The sequence below is a fragment of the Ustilago hordei genome, assembly GCF_900519145.1.
Source record: "Ustilago hordei strain Uho2 genome assembly, contig: UHO2_contig_11, whole genome shotgun sequence".
NCBI lineage: Eukaryota > Fungi > Basidiomycota > Ustilaginomycetes > Ustilaginales > Ustilaginaceae > Ustilago > Ustilago hordei.
This window is the reverse complement of record NW_024545272.1, coordinates 549,590-567,051: the sequence shown is the minus strand read 5'-3', so window position 1 is coordinate 567,051 and position 17,462 is coordinate 549,590. Positions and strand designations below refer to the sequence as shown.

At 52.3% G+C, this 17,462-nt stretch overlaps 7 protein-coding genes across 7 annotated transcripts; 3 read left to right on the top strand and 4 right to left on the bottom strand.

Moving 5' to 3' along the window:
* Window positions 1-905: 905 nt before the first annotated feature.
* UHO2_05009 (putative NHX1 - Na+/H+ exchanger of the prevacuolar compartment - involved in salt tolerance) lies at window positions 906-3,350 on the top strand (the record flags this gene model as incomplete). Its single annotated transcript, XM_041557540.1, has 1 exon — window positions 906-3,350. One exon carries the CDS (start codon window positions 906-908, stop codon window positions 3,348-3,350), a length of 2,445 nt encoding a protein of 814 aa, XP_041413474.1.
* Window positions 3,351-4,383: 1,033 nt separating this feature from the next.
* Window positions 4,384-5,193, top strand: UHO2_05008 (putative SOL1 - Protein with a possible role in tRNA export; the record flags this gene model as incomplete). Its single annotated transcript, XM_041557539.1, has 1 exon — window positions 4,384-5,193. One exon carries the CDS (start codon window positions 4,384-4,386, stop codon window positions 5,191-5,193), a length of 810 nt encoding a protein of 269 aa, XP_041413473.1.
* Window positions 5,194-5,357: 164 nt separating this feature from the next.
* On the bottom strand, window positions 5,358-7,526 carry UHO2_05007 (uncharacterized protein; the record flags this gene model as incomplete). Its single annotated transcript, XM_041557538.1, has 1 exon — window positions 5,358-7,526. One exon carries the CDS (start codon window positions 7,524-7,526, stop codon window positions 5,358-5,360), a length of 2,169 nt encoding a protein of 722 aa, XP_041413472.1.
* Window positions 7,527-8,243: 717 nt separating this feature from the next.
* Window positions 8,244-11,273, bottom strand: UHO2_05006 (uncharacterized protein; the record flags this gene model as incomplete). The annotated part of the gene is made up of 1 exon (XM_041557537.1): window positions 8,244-11,273. One exon carries the CDS (start codon window positions 11,271-11,273, stop codon window positions 8,244-8,246), a length of 3,030 nt encoding a protein of 1,009 aa, XP_041413471.1.
* A 1,157-nt stretch (window positions 11,274-12,430) lies between these two features.
* On the bottom strand, window positions 12,431-13,560 carry UHO2_05005 (uncharacterized protein; the record flags this gene model as incomplete). Its single annotated transcript, XM_041557536.1, has 2 exons — window positions 12,431-12,628; window positions 12,715-13,560. 2 exons carry the CDS (start codon window positions 13,558-13,560, stop codon window positions 12,431-12,433), a joined length of 1,044 nt encoding a protein of 347 aa, XP_041413470.1.
* A 1,235-nt stretch (window positions 13,561-14,795) lies between these two features.
* Window positions 14,796-15,341, top strand: UHO2_05004 (uncharacterized protein; the record flags this gene model as incomplete). The annotated part of the gene is made up of 1 exon (XM_041557535.1): window positions 14,796-15,341. One exon carries the CDS (start codon window positions 14,796-14,798, stop codon window positions 15,339-15,341), a length of 546 nt encoding a protein of 181 aa, XP_041413469.1.
* A 222-nt stretch (window positions 15,342-15,563) lies between these two features.
* On the bottom strand, window positions 15,564-16,526 carry UHO2_05003 (uncharacterized protein; the record flags this gene model as incomplete). Its single annotated transcript, XM_041557534.1, has 1 exon — window positions 15,564-16,526. The coding sequence occupies one exon, from the start codon at window positions 16,524-16,526 to the stop codon at window positions 15,564-15,566; it is 963 nt and encodes a 320-aa protein (XP_041413468.1).
* Window positions 16,527-17,462: the final 936 nt, after the last annotated feature.

The following is a 17,462-nucleotide window of genomic DNA, read 5'->3' as shown; positions in this document are numbered from 1 at the left end:
CCAGTTTCATCACTGTAGGTGGTGTTGCTCAACACCTGCAGTCCAGTCAGTTATTGTAGGCAGTGTCCAACACCTGTGGTCCAGTAACTCCCATCATCTGTAGGTGATAGGCATATTGTGGTCCAGGCAACATCAAAGAGCATTAAACAGCAGTACTACAAACACTCATGCTGTGTAGGAGAGTGTAACACTCTCACCACAGGAAGTAACAGACATGCTGCACAACCTCTGAATGGAGTGTTCAAGGCAGTCAGCCGAAACCTACCAGAACAAAGCTGTCTGGTTACTTTCAGTTGAAACATACTGAGTAGATCTTACTCAATTGATCTCACCGAAATCAATTGGAAACACCCAACCTGGTTTCAGGCATGCGACTGCTTACAAGGCCTACAGTCAAGTTTGGCAGCGGCTCCATCATGATCTGTATCTCTCAGCATTCTATGTAAGCATGTATGATACAAGGACGATGAGGCTGAAATGTAATGGGGAAGCTATGTTGGCTATCTGTTAACTGGTATACCAATGCCAGTTGCAATAGTTGAGCCAGGTAATGTGGAGTATACCTGTGTGAGTGAGGTTGGCATTAATGTGAGCTTGGAGTAGAAGTTGCATGCTCGAAGTAGAAATTACGTATATGCTTTCACTAAATCGATTTTGACAGCTCGCCGCGGCCGGCAGTTGCAGAAGAAAACCGTCGACCTTATTTCAAGGGTCCTCATCCATCATGCCCACACAATCTTGGTCACATCCATCACCATCGATCGCAAACACTTTTCTTGGTCCTTTTCGCCCTACGTGGCTTCTATGGCCAGGATCTTTGATTGACACTCTGCCTTCTCCATCTAGCGCAGCATATCAAGCAGCACGAGGTCTAGGTTCATCGAGAGCCCAAGATGGTAGACAAGATGCTGTTCAGAGCCTTGACGCTGCTGGCAACAACAGCCATCTCTGTCGTCACAGCGGCAGCTGATTCCAGCGTCACCTCAGCATCATCTCTCACAGCCACAACAACCCTCAAACCAACGCTCCCCGTCCCCGATGCAGAGCAACAAGAACGATTCTCCTCCCTCGCACTCTTCCTCGTCCTCTCCCTCCTCATTCTTTCCTTCTGGACCTCGTATTACCTCAAAGTCAAACACATCACCGCAGTGCACGAAACCATCGTCGGTCTCTTCGCAGGCATGTTCGTCGGTGTCTGTCTCCGTATCGGTCCCGGAGAACAAGTTCAGAACATGCTCAGCTTCAGTAACACTATCATGCTCAACGTTCTCCTTCCCCCAATCATTCTTGCTTCGGGATACGACCTTCGACAGGAAAACTTTTTCCGGAACTTCGGTACTATCTTGATCTTTGCTTTTGCAGGGACGTTCATTAGTGCCATCGTTGTTGGCGTGATCGTTTATCTCTGGTCTTTACTGCGTTTGGAGAGTATCTCGTTGACGCTACTGGAGTGTCTGATCTTTGGATCTACACTGAGTGCGACGGATCCTGTGACGATTTTGGCCATCTTCAACACGTACAAGGTGGACCCTAAGCTGTACTCGGTCATTTTCGGAGAGAGTATCTTGAACGATGCCGTGTCGATTGTCATGTTCGACACTCTCTCCACTTTCAGGGGCAAGGAGATCTACATTTCCTCCATCTTCCATGGTATTGGACTCTTCTTGGTCATTTTTACGCTTTCCATGTTACTCGGGGTTTGTTTCGGACTAGGTTGCTCGCTTTTGCTCAAGCATTCGAGGCTCAGTTCGTATCCTCAGTTGGAAAGCTGTTTGGTGGCACTGATCGCGTACACGAGCTACTTCTTCAGTAACGGCGTCACCATGAGCGGTATCGTATCACTTCTGTTCTGCGGTATCACACTCAAGCACTACGCATATCATAACATGTCAAGACGCACGCAACGGACTACACGATACACCTTCCAAACGCTCGCCAACCTCTCCGAGAACTTCATCTTCATCTACCTTGGCCTTAGTCTGTTCACTCAGGAGATCTTGGTGTATAAGCCGCTGTTCATCATCGTCACTGCCTTTGCCGTGGTAGCATCACGATACTGTGCAGTCTTCCCGATTGCTAGCGTCGTCAATGCAGTTAAGCGGGCACGTAACAATCGTCGAGCTAGAGCGACAGGTGGAGGCGGTGTCCCGCGTGGAGCTGTGGAGGAAGAGTTGCCGAGGCAGTACCAAATCATGCTGTTCTGGGCAGGTTTGCGCGGTGCCGTTGGGTTTGCACTCTCGGCGGGGATCGAAGGGCAGAATGCGATCGCCTTGCAGACTACGGTGTTGGTGACGGTGGTGTTGACCGTGATTGTGTTTGGTGGTACGACAGCGCAGATGTTGGAGATTTTGGGCATTCGAACGGGTGTACAGGATGATGAGGGCGATTCGGATGACGAAGAGGATGAAAATGATGCAATGCGTCTGGGAGGTATGCAAAGAAGAACCTACCTCGCCTCGAGCAACTACCGTGATGCATCAGAGCGAGCAGGCCTGACACGGTCTGGCAACCGTCATGCATCCAGCGGCAAAGGAGGCTATCGCGATGCAAGTGCAAGCTCTAGCCCACGTGCGTCTTTGAGTCACAGCAGTTCAGCGTATGCCCGAGACAATGGTAGCAGCGGCAAACCCGGCCGTGGAGGATTCGCTGATGACTTGGAGGAAGACGACGAAGCATCTTCCTTTTCCTCCGAAATCTTACCCTCCGGATCCTCCACCTCCGGCCTGGGCTCCGGTCTGCACCCACTCACAACCACCGGTGCCAGCATCGGCCGATCCAACACACCAGGTCTCTCCAGCACCCGTTCCCCCACCTCCACCAACACCGGCGCCCTCCCAAGCCTAAGCGAAATCCGCCGCGCAGTCATCGAAGCCTCCTCTTCGGACGGCAGCACTTCTTCCCCCGCCAAACAACTCCTCGATCGAGCCGGACTCGTAATGAAGGATGGCCAATGGTTCCAGGCTATCGACCAGAAGTACCTCTTACCGCTCTTCAGTAACTCTGTAGCATCGCGGAAACATGAAGAGAGGAAAAGCGCACGTCTAGCAGCGAGAGATGCTGCAACGAGAAGCGAGCTCGATCTCAGCGGTGCTGCTGGGGATAGCAACGTTGCGAGCAGTGGTGTGAGAAGAAACTTCTTTTCGGTGGAGGAAGATGGAGATCCTGACTTGTACCCGGCGGAGAGGGACGCTGTGGTGGTGGATGAGGATGAGGAGGAGGAGGAGGAGGAGGATGATGGAGCAACGGCAGTGTTCGATGGGACTTCGTTTGCGAGTGCGACAAGGTCAACGAGCGGAGCAAATACGCCGACTAGGAGGACGTTTAGCCATGATAATGGTAGTCCACTCTAGTCCTGGGCCGTATCGATATGAGCTTGTCTTTGCCAATGATTATCATCGGTACTGCAATCCTGACCCAGCTTGATGTTGTGACCTTGAAACATGAGGCTGAAGAATGGTTGAGTGCAGACACATGACAAGGAGCGAGCTCAGTTTGAGGATGTGAGATCGTCGGAATCTTGCAGTGGATGAACGCGCGAAGAAGGAGACCCGTTCTCAGCCCAATTGAAGTCACTCCATCCGAGGTCAGGACCATTCTCGATGCTTGGCAGCTGCTGCCTAGCTTCTTTGTTCTTCTTAGTTCTTCGCCTCTCTCTTCGATACTACTCGCCGTATCGATTGTTGCTATCAGAGAAGCACTGAGCAGCCTCCTCTATGGTCGAAGATCACGCTCAAGTAGTCTGACAGATGCGAGACAGTGCGAACAGTAGTCAGGTTGCAGGATGAAGGCGGCGAAAGCACAGGCCAAGCAGAAGTGGCAAATTGAAAATGCCTAGAGGGAAATTGTATTCGATTACGACTTGACGAATAGAAATCCCACTCAGCAATGGTTGTTATCGGTGTCTATCATTTTTAGACACCGTACAAGGCAGCCCGTCCTTGGGCGTTTGTGTCGTCCTCGCCATCAACACTACTTTCTTTAATGTGGAGCAGGTTTAGAGGACGATCCCCAGGAGTGTCATGAGCGAAAGATGGAAGGAGCAAGAGGAAGTGATTTAGTCAGGAGAGGAGAAAGGAAATCGATGGCGGGGATGAAATTGATTGATGCGTCATCTGCTTTTCTCCACTTTGAGAGATCTGCTGCTGTATTTGGCCGTCAGTGCGCAGCAGCAACAGCAGCAGCAGCCAAGCACGCCCTGAATGTCGTCTCTCGAACGTCACTTCGTTTCCATCCTCATCCTTTCTTCTTCCAACCGACACCCTCTACCACTGCAACTCACAACCTTCCACCCATTGCAGACACCGACTACCATCTTGCTCACCCACACATATACACACACTACCCGCAAAACCATCCATCCCTTTCAGGGGTCTAATTGCAACCATGCCACCCGTCGACGCCCAAGCTCCGTCCCAAAAACCCGCCGAACCCATCCTCTTCTCCTTCTCGGATTCCGACCAACTTTCTCGCAACCTTGCCGATTTCGTCATCAAAGCCCAGAACGATGCTATTCAACGACGAAACAAGTTCACCCTTGCCACTTCCGGTGGTTCGCTCCCTAAAATGCTCGCAAAGTATTTGGTGAACCGGGACGATAATGCATTGCGGTGGGATAAGTGGGAAATCTTCTTCTGTGATGAAAGACTCGTTCCTCTGGATCACGAAGACTCCAACTACTACCTTTGCCATCAGGAATTCTTCAGCAAGGTTCCGGAATTGAAGAGAAGTCAAATCCACACCATCGACGAATCGCTGCTTAACGATCCCGAGGAACTTTCTGACGCCTACGAAAAACAGCTAGTTCAGGCATTCGCCGGGAAGGAAGCCGTACGCAACCCAGTGTTTGACCTGATTTTGCTCGGAATGGGTCCAGATGGTCACACTTGCTCTCTCTTCCCTGGACATGAGCTGTTGACGGAACAAGACAGATGGGTTGCCCCCATCGAAGATAGCCCCAAACCGCCCGCAAAGCGAATCACTTTCACCTACCCCGTACTGAACCACGCTCATAGGCTAGCATTCGTCTTGGCAGGTGAAGGAAAACAGGAAATGTTGAGTAAGGTCTTGGATCAGCCAGAATTGGGTTTGCCAGCTAGCAGAGTCAGACCTAGTCCACCAGGCGATATTTACTTCTTCACCGATAACGCCGCTAGTAAGACTACTAAGTACCAGAGGAGCGATTTTAAGCTCTAACCTTCCTACCTACTCAAACTCGAAACACACACACACATGTAGGCCAAGTGCAAGCCAGCTTATCTGTTGATGTTCAATGCAAATTGTAATTCCCCTCTCGAGTCTGTGAAGACGTGATGCAAGAGAATGCGAATGCGAATGCGGAATGAGAAGGGTTTGGCGATTCAGCAGCACCCCAACCAACCACGATCGGGATTCTTCCCACTAGCCAACCTAATCGTCCTCCGCATCAGTTCTTGCTCTTTTCGTTCTCGTTCTTCTCTTTCACCTTGATCTTCGGCTGTGCGTCGAGCTGCGTCCTCGTACGCCTGCAGTGTTGTTACTCGATGTACGATGTGTGAGAAGAGTCGATCAACGTTGTGTCCTGTTTTGGCCGAGGTGTAGAATAGGGTGAAACCTTCTTCTATCTCCCCTACCTCGGCGGTGTTGGGGTTGATAGGTGGAGGGAGGGGTGTGGGTGGGAGTGAGATCGTGGATGGTGTGCCTGGTGGATCTGGCGAAGGTAGTGGTGGTGAGCGAGGCGAACTTTGTGTTTGCAATTGCGGTTCGAGTTGGAAGAGGTCATTGATACTCTTCGGAGCACGTAATGCAGGGTGTTGGGTAGAACTGCTACGGTGAGCGATGAGAGGGGGAGGTTTGAGCGTGGCAACGCTACCAGCTGATGATGAAGCTAAGCATGGTTTATGTTTTAGTCCTTTTCCACTTTCTCCTCCTTCTGACGGCGAAAGTGCGGAGGAGGAGGAAGGTGGTAGACCATCAACCCTCAAACTGCTTGCACCAGATTGATCCTTTCCATGTCTCAAACTCCTATCATCTCTCCCACTCGCACTCGGCAATCCCAAGGTGATGCGTGGAGTAGGACTAGAGCTCAAGATAGTACTACTTCTAGGAGTGTGGTATACACTAGGAGCGCCTAGACTCAGCGTTGAATCCACTCTCTCCCTCTCGCCCCCCTTTCCTCCGAAGCTGCTCTTGAGGCTTTTTGGTGGAGGTGTTCGTGCGGCGGAGGAGGGGAAGGCGAACTTTCTATCCCCCCCTGCTTCGGTTTCTGAAGACGATTCGTGATCTGAAAGATGAAACACTTCGATGCTCTTAATCGATTGTCTTTTCGCATGCCCCTTCTTTCCCGCTCCTGGCTGAAGGGAAAAGGAAGACGCTTTACTTCGCCTCCAACTTGGAAAGAAGCCACTGCTGGCTCCACCGCCTGCGTTACTGCTGCTAGCGGTTGAACCTGTCGCACCATCCTGCTTAGATGTATTGAGATCCAACTTGGCGGTCGGTGAAGAGCTAAGTTGCGGAAGGTTAGAAATCGTGTTGTAAGGGGTGCCATACATTGTGTTGACTGTCCCATTGCCGTTCGCTTGCGTGTCGCTGTTTTTCTTCGCAGCAGCAGCTATCGAGGAAAGAGACTTACGAGAGAGTTTGTAGTCTTTCGAAGAATTCTTTCTCGCTGGTGTAGGGGAAGTGATTCCATTGATCGATGTCGAAGGTTTCATTGGAGTGCCCTCCTCTTCCGGAGGTATAGCATATGGATTAGGTCTACTTAGCACCTCACTTGGATCCGCTGGTTCTTCATCTCCACTTGGTCTCTCGCCCATCTGACCCGGGTCTATCCCCCAATCTACCTGTCCCTCTCTCCTAGTCACTAACCCATCCAACGCCCCCCTCACAACCGCCCTCTGTAACCCCATCCCCCCATCCACATCCTCCAGCAAATCAGATTTATTCGCAACACATATCCAACAAAACCTCCTCCTATCCCCCTCCTCTTCCGGCCCTGGACCTTTTTGCATAAACGCCTCGTACCACCCTTTCACCTTCTTCACCTCTTCCAAGCCTTTACTTACATCTATCGCAATCACTACCGCATCCGCACCTCTATAAAACGCTGATCCTAAACTTTGAAATCTCTCCTGTCCTGCTGTGTCCCATATTTGCAACGTCGCTTTCTCTCCTTCCGGATTCAAAGGGTCGAGAGGAAGAGATTTTGTGATGAAATCAGCACCGATGGTTGCGCGGTAAGAAGGGTAGAACGTGTTGGTGAGAAATCGATTGCGGAGTGAAGTTTTGCCTGTACCTCCGTCGCCGATTAGAACTACTTTGATGGCGCGTCGCGGAGTGGGGATGGCATGAAGGGAGGTGGCGGCGGAAGAGATGGACGCGAGTGTGCGAATGGAGCCGATGGTAGCGACGGCGGAGGATTGAAGGGTGGATGCTGCTTCAGAGGTGGGTAGGCGGGAGAGGATTGGGGATTGGGGTTTACGACGTGGAGTGGTGGAGGTTGAGGGACCGTCTCGGCGGTTGGGTAGGATGGTGGTTGTTTTGATTGGCATCGTTGCAAGTTTGAGCTCTAAAGCTGTTCGTGATTGGCTTTTGGGCTGGTATCGTGGTATCTATGTCCTCTTCGTTCATGTGCGATGAGATTGTCCGTGCGAGCCGAATCCTATAAGGGTTCTTTCTGTGTCAAGTCCGATCGAAACGCTGTATGGACTGGTTGATGGAGCGCTTGAGCAGCGCATCATATCCGCAGCATGATGTCCGAATCCCTTGTGATGATGGCAGAAAAGGTAGTTGGAGGAGCGAGCGAACAAAAGTTACATGCAGCCCTGATCTCGGGTTCGTCGAGTCCAAGACCCTCTCTCTCGCTCTCATTCAAAAGGTGGAGTAGAACTCACTTTCTTGGATCGAGCAGCTGTTGCCAAAAATACAGCCCTGTCGACTTCCCTGACGCGTTAGAGCCTTCACCCGACCTTGCTTTCCCCACCCTCATCATCTTACACCACAGAACAACGAGCAAAGTGCGGATACGATATCACAACGAAGATGATATTCCTAGAATAAGAACCCCATGAACAATAAATGCGAATGCAAAAGAGTGTGTGTTTGTGCGTGAGAAGAGCATGCAGAAGCGACTTCCGGACTGCTCAAGGGCAGCTGGAAAGCCACCAGTAGTAGAACGAGTGTGAGGAGAGAGACTAGAAAGAGCTTGTCATGTACCTGAGCGCAGCAGAGGCCCGTTACTTAAGAGTGTGAGGAGAGAGCATTAGGTTCTACTGCTGCTTCTGAACCGTCTTCTCAATCTGAAGATCTTTGCCCTTGTTGCCCTTAGCTTTGGTCGCATCTTCGCCTGTAAAGCCCCACATCTTGGGCCTACGACTCTTGTCACCACCCGTAATGACACTGCAGAGGAAGTCAAAGAAGCGCTGACCGTACTCTTTGGGAGGCACTGAACTGATCATGTGTCGGTTCTGAGTCAGGCCCTTCCAGATCGTCTCGCCGCGCTTGACTGATGTGTAGGGCGTGAAGAGGTCAATGACACCAAGATAGTAGATCATATGCCCAGGCTGGTTGTGTTCGTCCGTCGATCGGAATCCACCTTCGTCCTGGTAGAACAAGAAGTGACGACGTTCGCTCACATCGCGATCGGGCAGCTTGGTCACCTGCTGTGCGTTGAGCGCCTTCGGATCAGACCGACGAACGGCTTGACGCAAGGCAGAAGCATCTTGCTCGCTTCCGGTACCAGTCGGACGCTTGACCTGAGTAGGCTGACGCTTCAACTCCTTGGTCTCGGGCTGAAAGACACGCAAGTTGTCCTGTCGCAGATTGTCCTTGTTTCCCCTACGCATGTCATGCAATCCAATCAGCAGCGAATAGTCCATAATGTTGAGTCGCTGCAATAGCGCCACATCGCTTTGCAACTGTGCTTCGAGCAAAGCTCGCTTCTCAGGACCCAACTCGATCGAGCGCCCGCGCTTGAGCCAGTTGAGATCCTTGAGCACTGCACCGGACTTGGCGGCCGCCTTGTCCTCGGGAAATTCTCTTCCGATCGAAGACCCCTTCAGATCATACGTCTCGTGAACGTCACGATGAGGTGGGAAGAGGTTGTTCATGATGACAAAGTGAATCTTGCGGCCACCTGGTAGCTTGACACGGTGCAAGCCGTAGAAGCGGCTCAACAGTGTATGCGGGTTGGCTTTGACATGTTCGTGGTAGTCCTTGAGGATGCGCAGCAAGAACTTGTGCTCATTGTGTCGGATCGTTTTGATGATGAAGCGGTAGTCGCGCGAGAAGTAAAAGAAGGATCCACTCTTACCTGGCGAGCCCAGCTCGCTCAAGATGTACTTAGACGTGAGCGACAACAGATAGTCCGCCGCGTCAAGGTGGAAGTGCTCGCGCAGTTCACGGAAGACCCAAGGTGCGTAGTCCTTGAACTTGAAGTCGTACTTGGCTGTGGGCGTCAACTCTCGACCGATGATATCGAAGGTGAACTTGTGTTTGGCAGTGAAGTCAGCATCGCACAATGGACGCTTCATCTTGGCCTGACACCTCGAAACACCAATACGAATACCGGTGAGCATGTTGTACATGAGCACGTAGTTGGCGTGACCTTCGCCGATGAGGTTGCCGACGAGCACTTTGGGTTCGGCGTCTTCCTCACGCTCGCGATCGGCACGCTCTTTATCCTTGTTCAGCCAGTCTCGGCCGGTCTTGGAGCGGGTCAAAGCACCAACGACGCCGCCAGTACCAACAGCTCCTACATCTTTGTCTCCCGCAGATCCTTCGGCTGCGGCATCTCGTGCCTTTTGCTCCTTGTACCGACGATCTCTTCGGAGCTGTTCTGCATGCTTGGCTGCTTCTTCGTCGAAAGCAGCATCTCCTGTTCGCAGAGCATGTGCTGGACCGTCAGCGGTGGTGAGCGAATTGAGAGAGTCAGAGAGCCATGGCTGCCCTGCAGATTGCGAGTTGGGATCGCGATCTCGGCTGGATCGGCGCACGGAATGCGTGAGACTGCCTCCTGACTGAGAACGACGAGCTTGCAAGGACGAGCCTGTGGTATTGCGGCGGGCTATTTGCTGACGTGGTGGGATGCCGTTGGGTGGTCCTGACAGGTCGCCATTCGTGGGCAATTGCGACGGACCTGCCTCGGTACCTTGCTGTGGGTGGTGAAAGTAAGGTGAGGCATCGTGCGTGAGTCGGATGGCAGGAGCTGGGACAACACCATTGGTGCCATTAGCCAAGTGCGAGGAAGCAGAACCGTACAAAGGGAAGCGTCGTTGGGTGAAGGAAGCTTCGTCGTCCTCGTCAGATGCGCCGCCATGGGAGGAGGCAGTACGGTATGCGGTGCTGGCAGTGGATGCGTTGGATGCATTGCGGCGCTCCTTGAGCTTAATGGGCGAACGGTATGCGCCGGTACCGGGCTGAGACTGCTGTTGTGATGTAGATACTCCATCCAACTGTGCGGGCTCGTCGACAAGAGTAGGTACGGCCGTGACCTTGGGAGCTGAGGTGGACGCTGAGCCGAGAATCTGTGTCGAGTCGGCAGTGTAAGCTCGCCGCGCAACGGGAGCTTTTGTCAGAAGCGGCGCAGCAGGGACAGAAGCTCCATCGGCACGATCATCCATATAGGTGTTGGAAGAAGAAGAAGAAGAAGAAGAAGCATTGCCGGGATAGGCGGGAATCTGAGACGAACCATTGGCGACAGTGCTCATAAGGCCATTGCGAGAGTCGTGACCGGCAATGTAGTCGGCCTCAAGAGGAGGCGATGGTGGAAGTTCGCTGAGGAATGGATGATGGCGTGTTGGTGCGGTAAAGCTGGACTGTGACTTTTGTGCTGCATCCTGACGACCTATTGACCCTGCTCCGGGACTTGACGAGGCACCGTTGGCACCATTAGAGCCGTTAAGCGAGGCTGTGTTTTGCTGACGTGTGCGACCTTGACCAAGCTCAGCGACATCTGGCAAAGGTCTGTCGGTTTGTGTTGGAGACTCTATGATGGCAGGCTGCTGGACGGCATGGTGATTGCCATGTGCACGCTTGCTTACGAGCTGAGGTAGCCGAAGGATGCGATGCCCTGCCGAAGTGGTAGAAGTGAGTCCATTCACGCCAGAGAAGGCGGCATCATTGGTGTTGCTAGGTGTGACGGAGCGAGAGACGACGGGAGAGGCGTATGGCGCGGATCTGGAGATGGTAATGTCGTAGACCTCGCCTGTGCTGTCGTTGACACGAATCTGCTGCTCTTCACGCTCGAGGGCTAAGCGAATGGAGTTGAGCGTTTCTGCTTCAGATGCGTGTATCAACATGGTCTAGCATATCTTGCTTGGCAGCTGTGAGGTGGGACTGTGATATGTATTGAGATTTGTGGCAATGAATGCGGTGGAAGCTCAATTGCTGCTGTGTGGAGATAGCCGAGTGAGGGTATGTGCGAGGATGATGGTTTCGCAGTTGGCGTTATGCGCTGGTTGTCGCTTTGAAGTAGGAAATGATTGATCAAGACCGAACCAGCAAGACTGCAGATAAGAAAGCTGAAAGGTGGACCAAGAAGCAACAAAGTCGATGAAGCCTGTGCAGAGTGGGCTGTGTTGATAGTGAGTCGAGATGAATGCCAGCAACGATACGGGAATGACGACGATGACGGCGAGGAGTCGGCCAGGCGTTATCGAGATTGATGGTAGATGATGATGACGCTGGCAATGGCGATGGTGTGAGTGGAAAGAGCGGGGACGGATGCAAAGGCTCGGTAGCCATGAAAGAATCGTCTTTGGAGACAGACACGGAGGCAGCCAATTTGCGGTTGAAGGTGAACAGCAATTTGGCAGTGTGACAAGTCAGAATCGCAGGCCTTGTGAATTGTGTCTGTGTGTGTCTGTGTGTGCGTCAGAAATACCGAAAGCCAAGCAAACAGAGCCAAGAGAAATAAATTGAACGCATTTTCAAAAGAAAAGGGGAAAGAGGTCGAAATTCGGGGGGGGCAGTGCTCTCACTGACTTTGTGCTATTGTGCTGTTGCGTCGGTGGGGCATTCAACTAAGCGTCAAATTCACACACTTTCCCTCTCTGTTCTCATCTATTCACAGGGCAGCAGCCTGGATCTTTCTCTGTGTCGCGCGGATCGATCGACAGAAGCAGCGTGGAATTAAAGCTCGTCTTTGTTCTTTCAACCTGACGCAGCTCTTTTGGGACCATCATTGCCCACATCTGATGGCATGACACCGATCGTAAATAACTTAGTCAAAGAGAAGGCGTCGGCCAAGCCTCACACTTGTGCAGCAGTCACATCAACTTGAAAGCGTCTTGGGTGTTCTGAACCCTTTACCTCGTTTGGCAGTGCAGCGGCTAACTGTCAACTCTCGGGCCGCTTTCGCTTCTTCCACGGACAACCGTGACCGGCCCTTCACCCTCATTTGCCCGTCGTTGGTGTCACAGACCGGCATTGTCTGGTATAATGTGTGAATGCAAGCCTATTCGTCTTGCAAGTGTTCAACTTCGTCATCTTCGTCGATCTCCTCATCTTCCTCGTCGTCATCGCCTTCTTCCCTTTCCTCCTCGTCCTCGCCGAACGCATCATCGGAGGCATCATCCTCATCGGCCAGCGACAGCATCAACCCTCTTGTCGCTGTGCTCTTGGTCCAGTCCCGTCCCGATTCCAGAATCAATCCCTGTGGTCTCATCATCAACAAAACCCGTCAAGGGGAGTCAGTATCCGTCAAGTTCAAAGCTGAGGTTGAGGGCAAGCGTCACTTACACGTAGAATACCCTTTACAAGCTCCTTCTTGGATCTTGCTTCGTTGATCTCCCTTTGCATCTGTTGAACCTTTTGCACAATCGCGATGTCTTGTGATCCATCCGAATCCTGCTGCCTTCCACCTGACGAAGGATGCAGTTGACGATTGCGAATGTCCGCTTTGATTCCTTTGATCGTTTCCAAGAGCTTCAGTGTCTCCAGTCGTTGTTCTCTGATTCGTGCCTTCACCGTCACTCTCTCCTTCTTAACCTCCCTGATCTCATTGAAGATCTTCAAGAACTCCAGAGCCTGGTCATCTCTCACCTCCAACAAGTTTCTTGTTGATGCATACCTCTTGCTTTCCTCGGTCTCCTCTTCTCCGCTGTCCCCTTTCTTCCCTTTTGCTGTCGGTGATGTGGTAGAAAGAAGCTTTTGAATCACCGCACTAGACTCTAACGCTCTCGCCGTCTCCACTCTCAACCTGCTTTGCCCTTGCAGCTCTCTCAGCCTCTGTTTCTTGTCCGCTATCTGTCGCTCCAATGCCGCTATGCTCGTAGGCATCTTCATTGGTGTATCCGCAAGCTCATTCTCGTACGTTTCCCAGAAGTCGAGCTCCTTTTGCTTGCGGTCAAGGGCATGTCGGCGATTTTCGACTTGGTAGTGTATCGCTCGCTCAAGAGGTGACAGCTGAGGTTGTACGGAAGAAGTACTGGGAATGGCGGAGGAGCCATTGATCAGGTTGCGGAGATCATTGCGTCTAAGATTACGTGAGGATGGACCGGCAACAGCCAAGGAAGCGGCGGACGAGCGCGAGTCGATGTGACGATCGAATGTCGCTAGAAGCCCATCTAGGGGTGATACTGCCATGATGGCGAGCGAGCGGTGATACAGCTTTTGTCTTGGCGTCAAGAGTTGTGGATGAGATGGCCGGCGCAATGAGATGGATCCAGCACGCTTCTCGTCGGTACACGCAGCGTAGGACGGCTGGTGCTGGACGGACTCGGACGAGTTGATGGATCGATGCGGATGCGGGATTGGTAGTGAAGGATACGGTGGTGCCTGCCTCTTGCACATTTTTTGACGCGTCTCGCGGTGTCGTGTCGCCTTGCAGCCCATTTTCTGCAGCTGTTAGTAGGCTCGCGCTCACAGCCGAAGAAAATTCTGTTTCTCACGTGGATGAAGCCGTCTTGCGGCTTCTCTCGTTGGACAATTTTGCGTCGAGCATATATATGGCAAGTCCTTTGTAGCGTGTTCCAGATAAGAGCAAGTTAATCATAACGTAGTTCATCAGTCCAAAGCTAGACTGTGTCACGTCAACACCCTTTAGCTCAATAGGTGTCACTTGATACGGATAGGCAACAGCTCACTTGCGGATCCGTCGGACGATCATCCGACTTGGCTTCTGTTCAGAGCCTGTGTATGTCGGTCGTTGCACGGTCTAACCCTAATCAAGTAGTGTAATCAAGTAGTGTAGCCTTTGATGAGGCTAAAGCTTCATCCGGAGCTCACCAAATCCTAACAACTCTGAAATCAGCTGTCGGTATAGTCTCTCGACGTTAGCTTGTCAGCAGGAGCGTTTGCTTGACGAGTGAGCCAGAGAAGATGGCTTGGTTATACTCGACGCGAAACGCGACCGCTTTTTTTTTTTGCTCCTACGCCAGGCGCGTTCTGTCCGAATGCAGTCAGGAAAAATCCCTAGGCTACAGAGCGGCACAACCGAGAGAAAGGGAAGCTCGCTTCTGTACAATTTTTTGACGTCCGACTGCATGATTTTCGGGTAAAAAGTGAGTCGCTCACTTCTCTTTCTCACTGTTTCCGGTGCCTTTTCCGTGACGTAGAGACACAGAAGCTTCGGCGTTGCGGCAGGGACTTGACCGAGAGAGGATGAGCATGTGTCTGAAGAACGATGCAAGCTACAGTCAGAGGTGTGCACAAATGCATCCAGCTCCGAGCCCACAACTGATATATACGCCCTTCCTTATTGAATGGGTCGGATCGGGTAACCTCTGCTCACCCATCCACGACCCTCTCCTACGCTCAACCATCAACCCATCCTCTTCACATCTTCCATCCACCATCACCCTTTCAACTCGAGCGCAACAATGGTCGCCATCATCCGCACCCTCCTCACCATCGGCACTTTCGTCGCCGCCGCTGCTGCTGCCTCGGTCCCACCCGCGCCCCGCAGCTCCAAAATCACCTTCACCGTGTACAACAAGTGCAAGCACAAGTTTGCTCCCATCTTCTCCCCCGCCCTTCCTGGCAAAGCCTCATGGCCTGTCCTCAAATCCGGCAAGTCTGCTTCGTTCTCTTTTTACTCGGACGACTACCGGGGTAAGATCTTCTCCCCTCTTCGCAAAGCCAACGTGACGACAGGCAAGGGAGCTACACAGGCTGAAGTAGATCTCGCTTCAGGAGACTACAACCTTTCGGTAGCAAACGGATACAATGTGGCAATGTACATTCAGTTGTTGGGTAAACAGTATCAAGGGTATTGCACCGCCGCTTCTTGCTACAGTGCAAACTGCAAAGATGCCTACAAGACGCCAAGTGGATTGTTGGAGACACAGAGGACTGGAAGCGATACCGTCATGCCTAACCACAACTGCCCTCCCTCTTTTACCAACTGGGTCGTTCAGTTCTGCTAAGAGTGTAAGCCCAACCCGAAATCAGCCAGCTCACCCAAGTCAGAATGACTCGCGCTTGAGCTCATCCTTTCATCTCTCACACACCGCTTTGACCCCTCATATTCTTTGCATGCTGCGGATTTGTCCGAACAGCGCCCTTTGTCAATCTGACTTTGTCATAAATAGGATGCTAGTGTGTCGAGCCGCGCGTCGTGTCGTTGGCCTAGGGTCTGTGTCTCAGGATCAGTTGGTGCCCGGGTCACGAAAGTCTTCTTCTTCGGGATCCCATGCTAGCGTCGACTTATCAGCACCCAGCATATCCAGCATACTGCCGATGTTCCACTTGCGTTCGATAGCCATACTACCAGCAGGGACTGCTGCTGCTGGGGATGGTTCCGACTCTTGGAGCTGCGTTCCTAATAAGCTCTGTTGCTGTCGCGGGGTGGATGAGGAACCGACAAGCGATTGAGATCGACGCAGAAGCTCAGAGACATCTGGAAGCGAGGTCTCGGACAGCGCTCCCTGGCTATTTTCACCTTGGGCTCGTCGTAATGGGTCGATGCTGCGACCGGCAGACTCTTGGGTGGAACGCAGCGCTGCAGATTCCTCTTCTGCTCCTGGTGAGCTCATCCGAGATCGCCGCAAGAGCAAAGGTGGCTCCGGTGACTCCTGGGAATCTTGCGCCTTGCATTTGTGAGACTGGGTGGAAGGAGGTGATTCGAGGCCATAGTCTTCTCGAGTGGAAGCACCAGCGGCAGTGGACCAGTCTCCTCCTTGTGCTCCTGTCATCCTCCATAAGTCTTGTGCTGCAAGTTGACCTGCTTCGCGCCATCTTGCAGTCTCTTTTGGGAGTTCGTTGAGTGCGTCTTCTCTGAGGCACTTGCTTGCCTGTCGTAGCATGACCAGCCGAGTTTCGAGTGGCTCGCGCTGCTTTCTGACAGAGAGTGGTCCAGCAGGAGGGCGAGGGCTCGATGCACCTGTACCAGCCCTTGATACTGAGAAAGTGCTTTGGTCCATGTTGTGCGGCGACGATTGTGTCCGCTGAAGAGGAGAGCGAAATGGTTTGGAAAGCCCTACACGGCGTGTAGCAGAGAATGACGATACGTCCGAGGTAGTGCTGGGAGTCTCGGATTGAGGAGCCTCATCTGGCCAGGCCGATGATGTGGTCGAGGAGGAACATCTGGATGATGACGGTGTCGAATCCATGCTTGATATGTTCCAGACGGCGAATGCTAACGGCTGAGTCACGGACGGCAAGGCGTAGTGATGGTAAAATGTCAAGGTCTATCGGACTTCACGTCGCTACCGATGGCAAGGCCGCGTCCTATCTTGCGCGTGAGCCACTCTTTCTTGAGCGCCACCGCTGAGCAGCGAGTCCGAGCGAAGGAGCAAAGATACTTGAGCTGAGTCGGAAGAGCCGAACATCGGTTCCGACCGGTTCACTGTAGCATCAAAAGTTCGGCAGTTCCGATGCTTCGATGCCGAGTCCCTTGCTGGCTGCCGGATCGACGATAGGCGACACTGCGACAGTCCTTGCTACCTTCCAGGGCACAATTCACCGTCCTCGCCGCTGCTTCGTTCGTGCTGTGGTATGGCAGTGAGGAGAGTGTCGGAAAGTGTTGTGATCCAGTCCGTGCATTCATTTGCAAGGTGGAGGTTCGCAGCGTCTCAAAAATCCGGCCTTGCTCTTCTTCCTGCTCCCTTGCTGCCGCCGCATACAGCCGTTAACTGAGAAAAAGTGGATCGCACGGGTCCCGATGACTGGCGATCGGTAAGAGTCGGAGCACAATGTCACTGCTGTTATAGGACAGAAACGTGTATACTCAAAAGAGAAAGAATGTGGCGGGAGCCTCCCCGCTTGATATATACAAGTGAGTGGCACTTGCCGAACGTGGGTAGATCCTACTTAATGACGAGCTATGACGACGAGCGGGACCTACCCGATCATCGATCGCCGATCAGAATGCTCTTTACCCGATCCCTTTTGTATCTGCTTACGTCAACCAACATCATCATATTGGATCGTCATTCTCAATATTAACAAGCCAAAAAAAAAAAAAAAAAAAAAAAAAAAAAAAAAAAAAAAAAAAAAAAAAAAGGCTCCCCATTCAGTGTCGATCACGTGACGCAACACCCTACGGA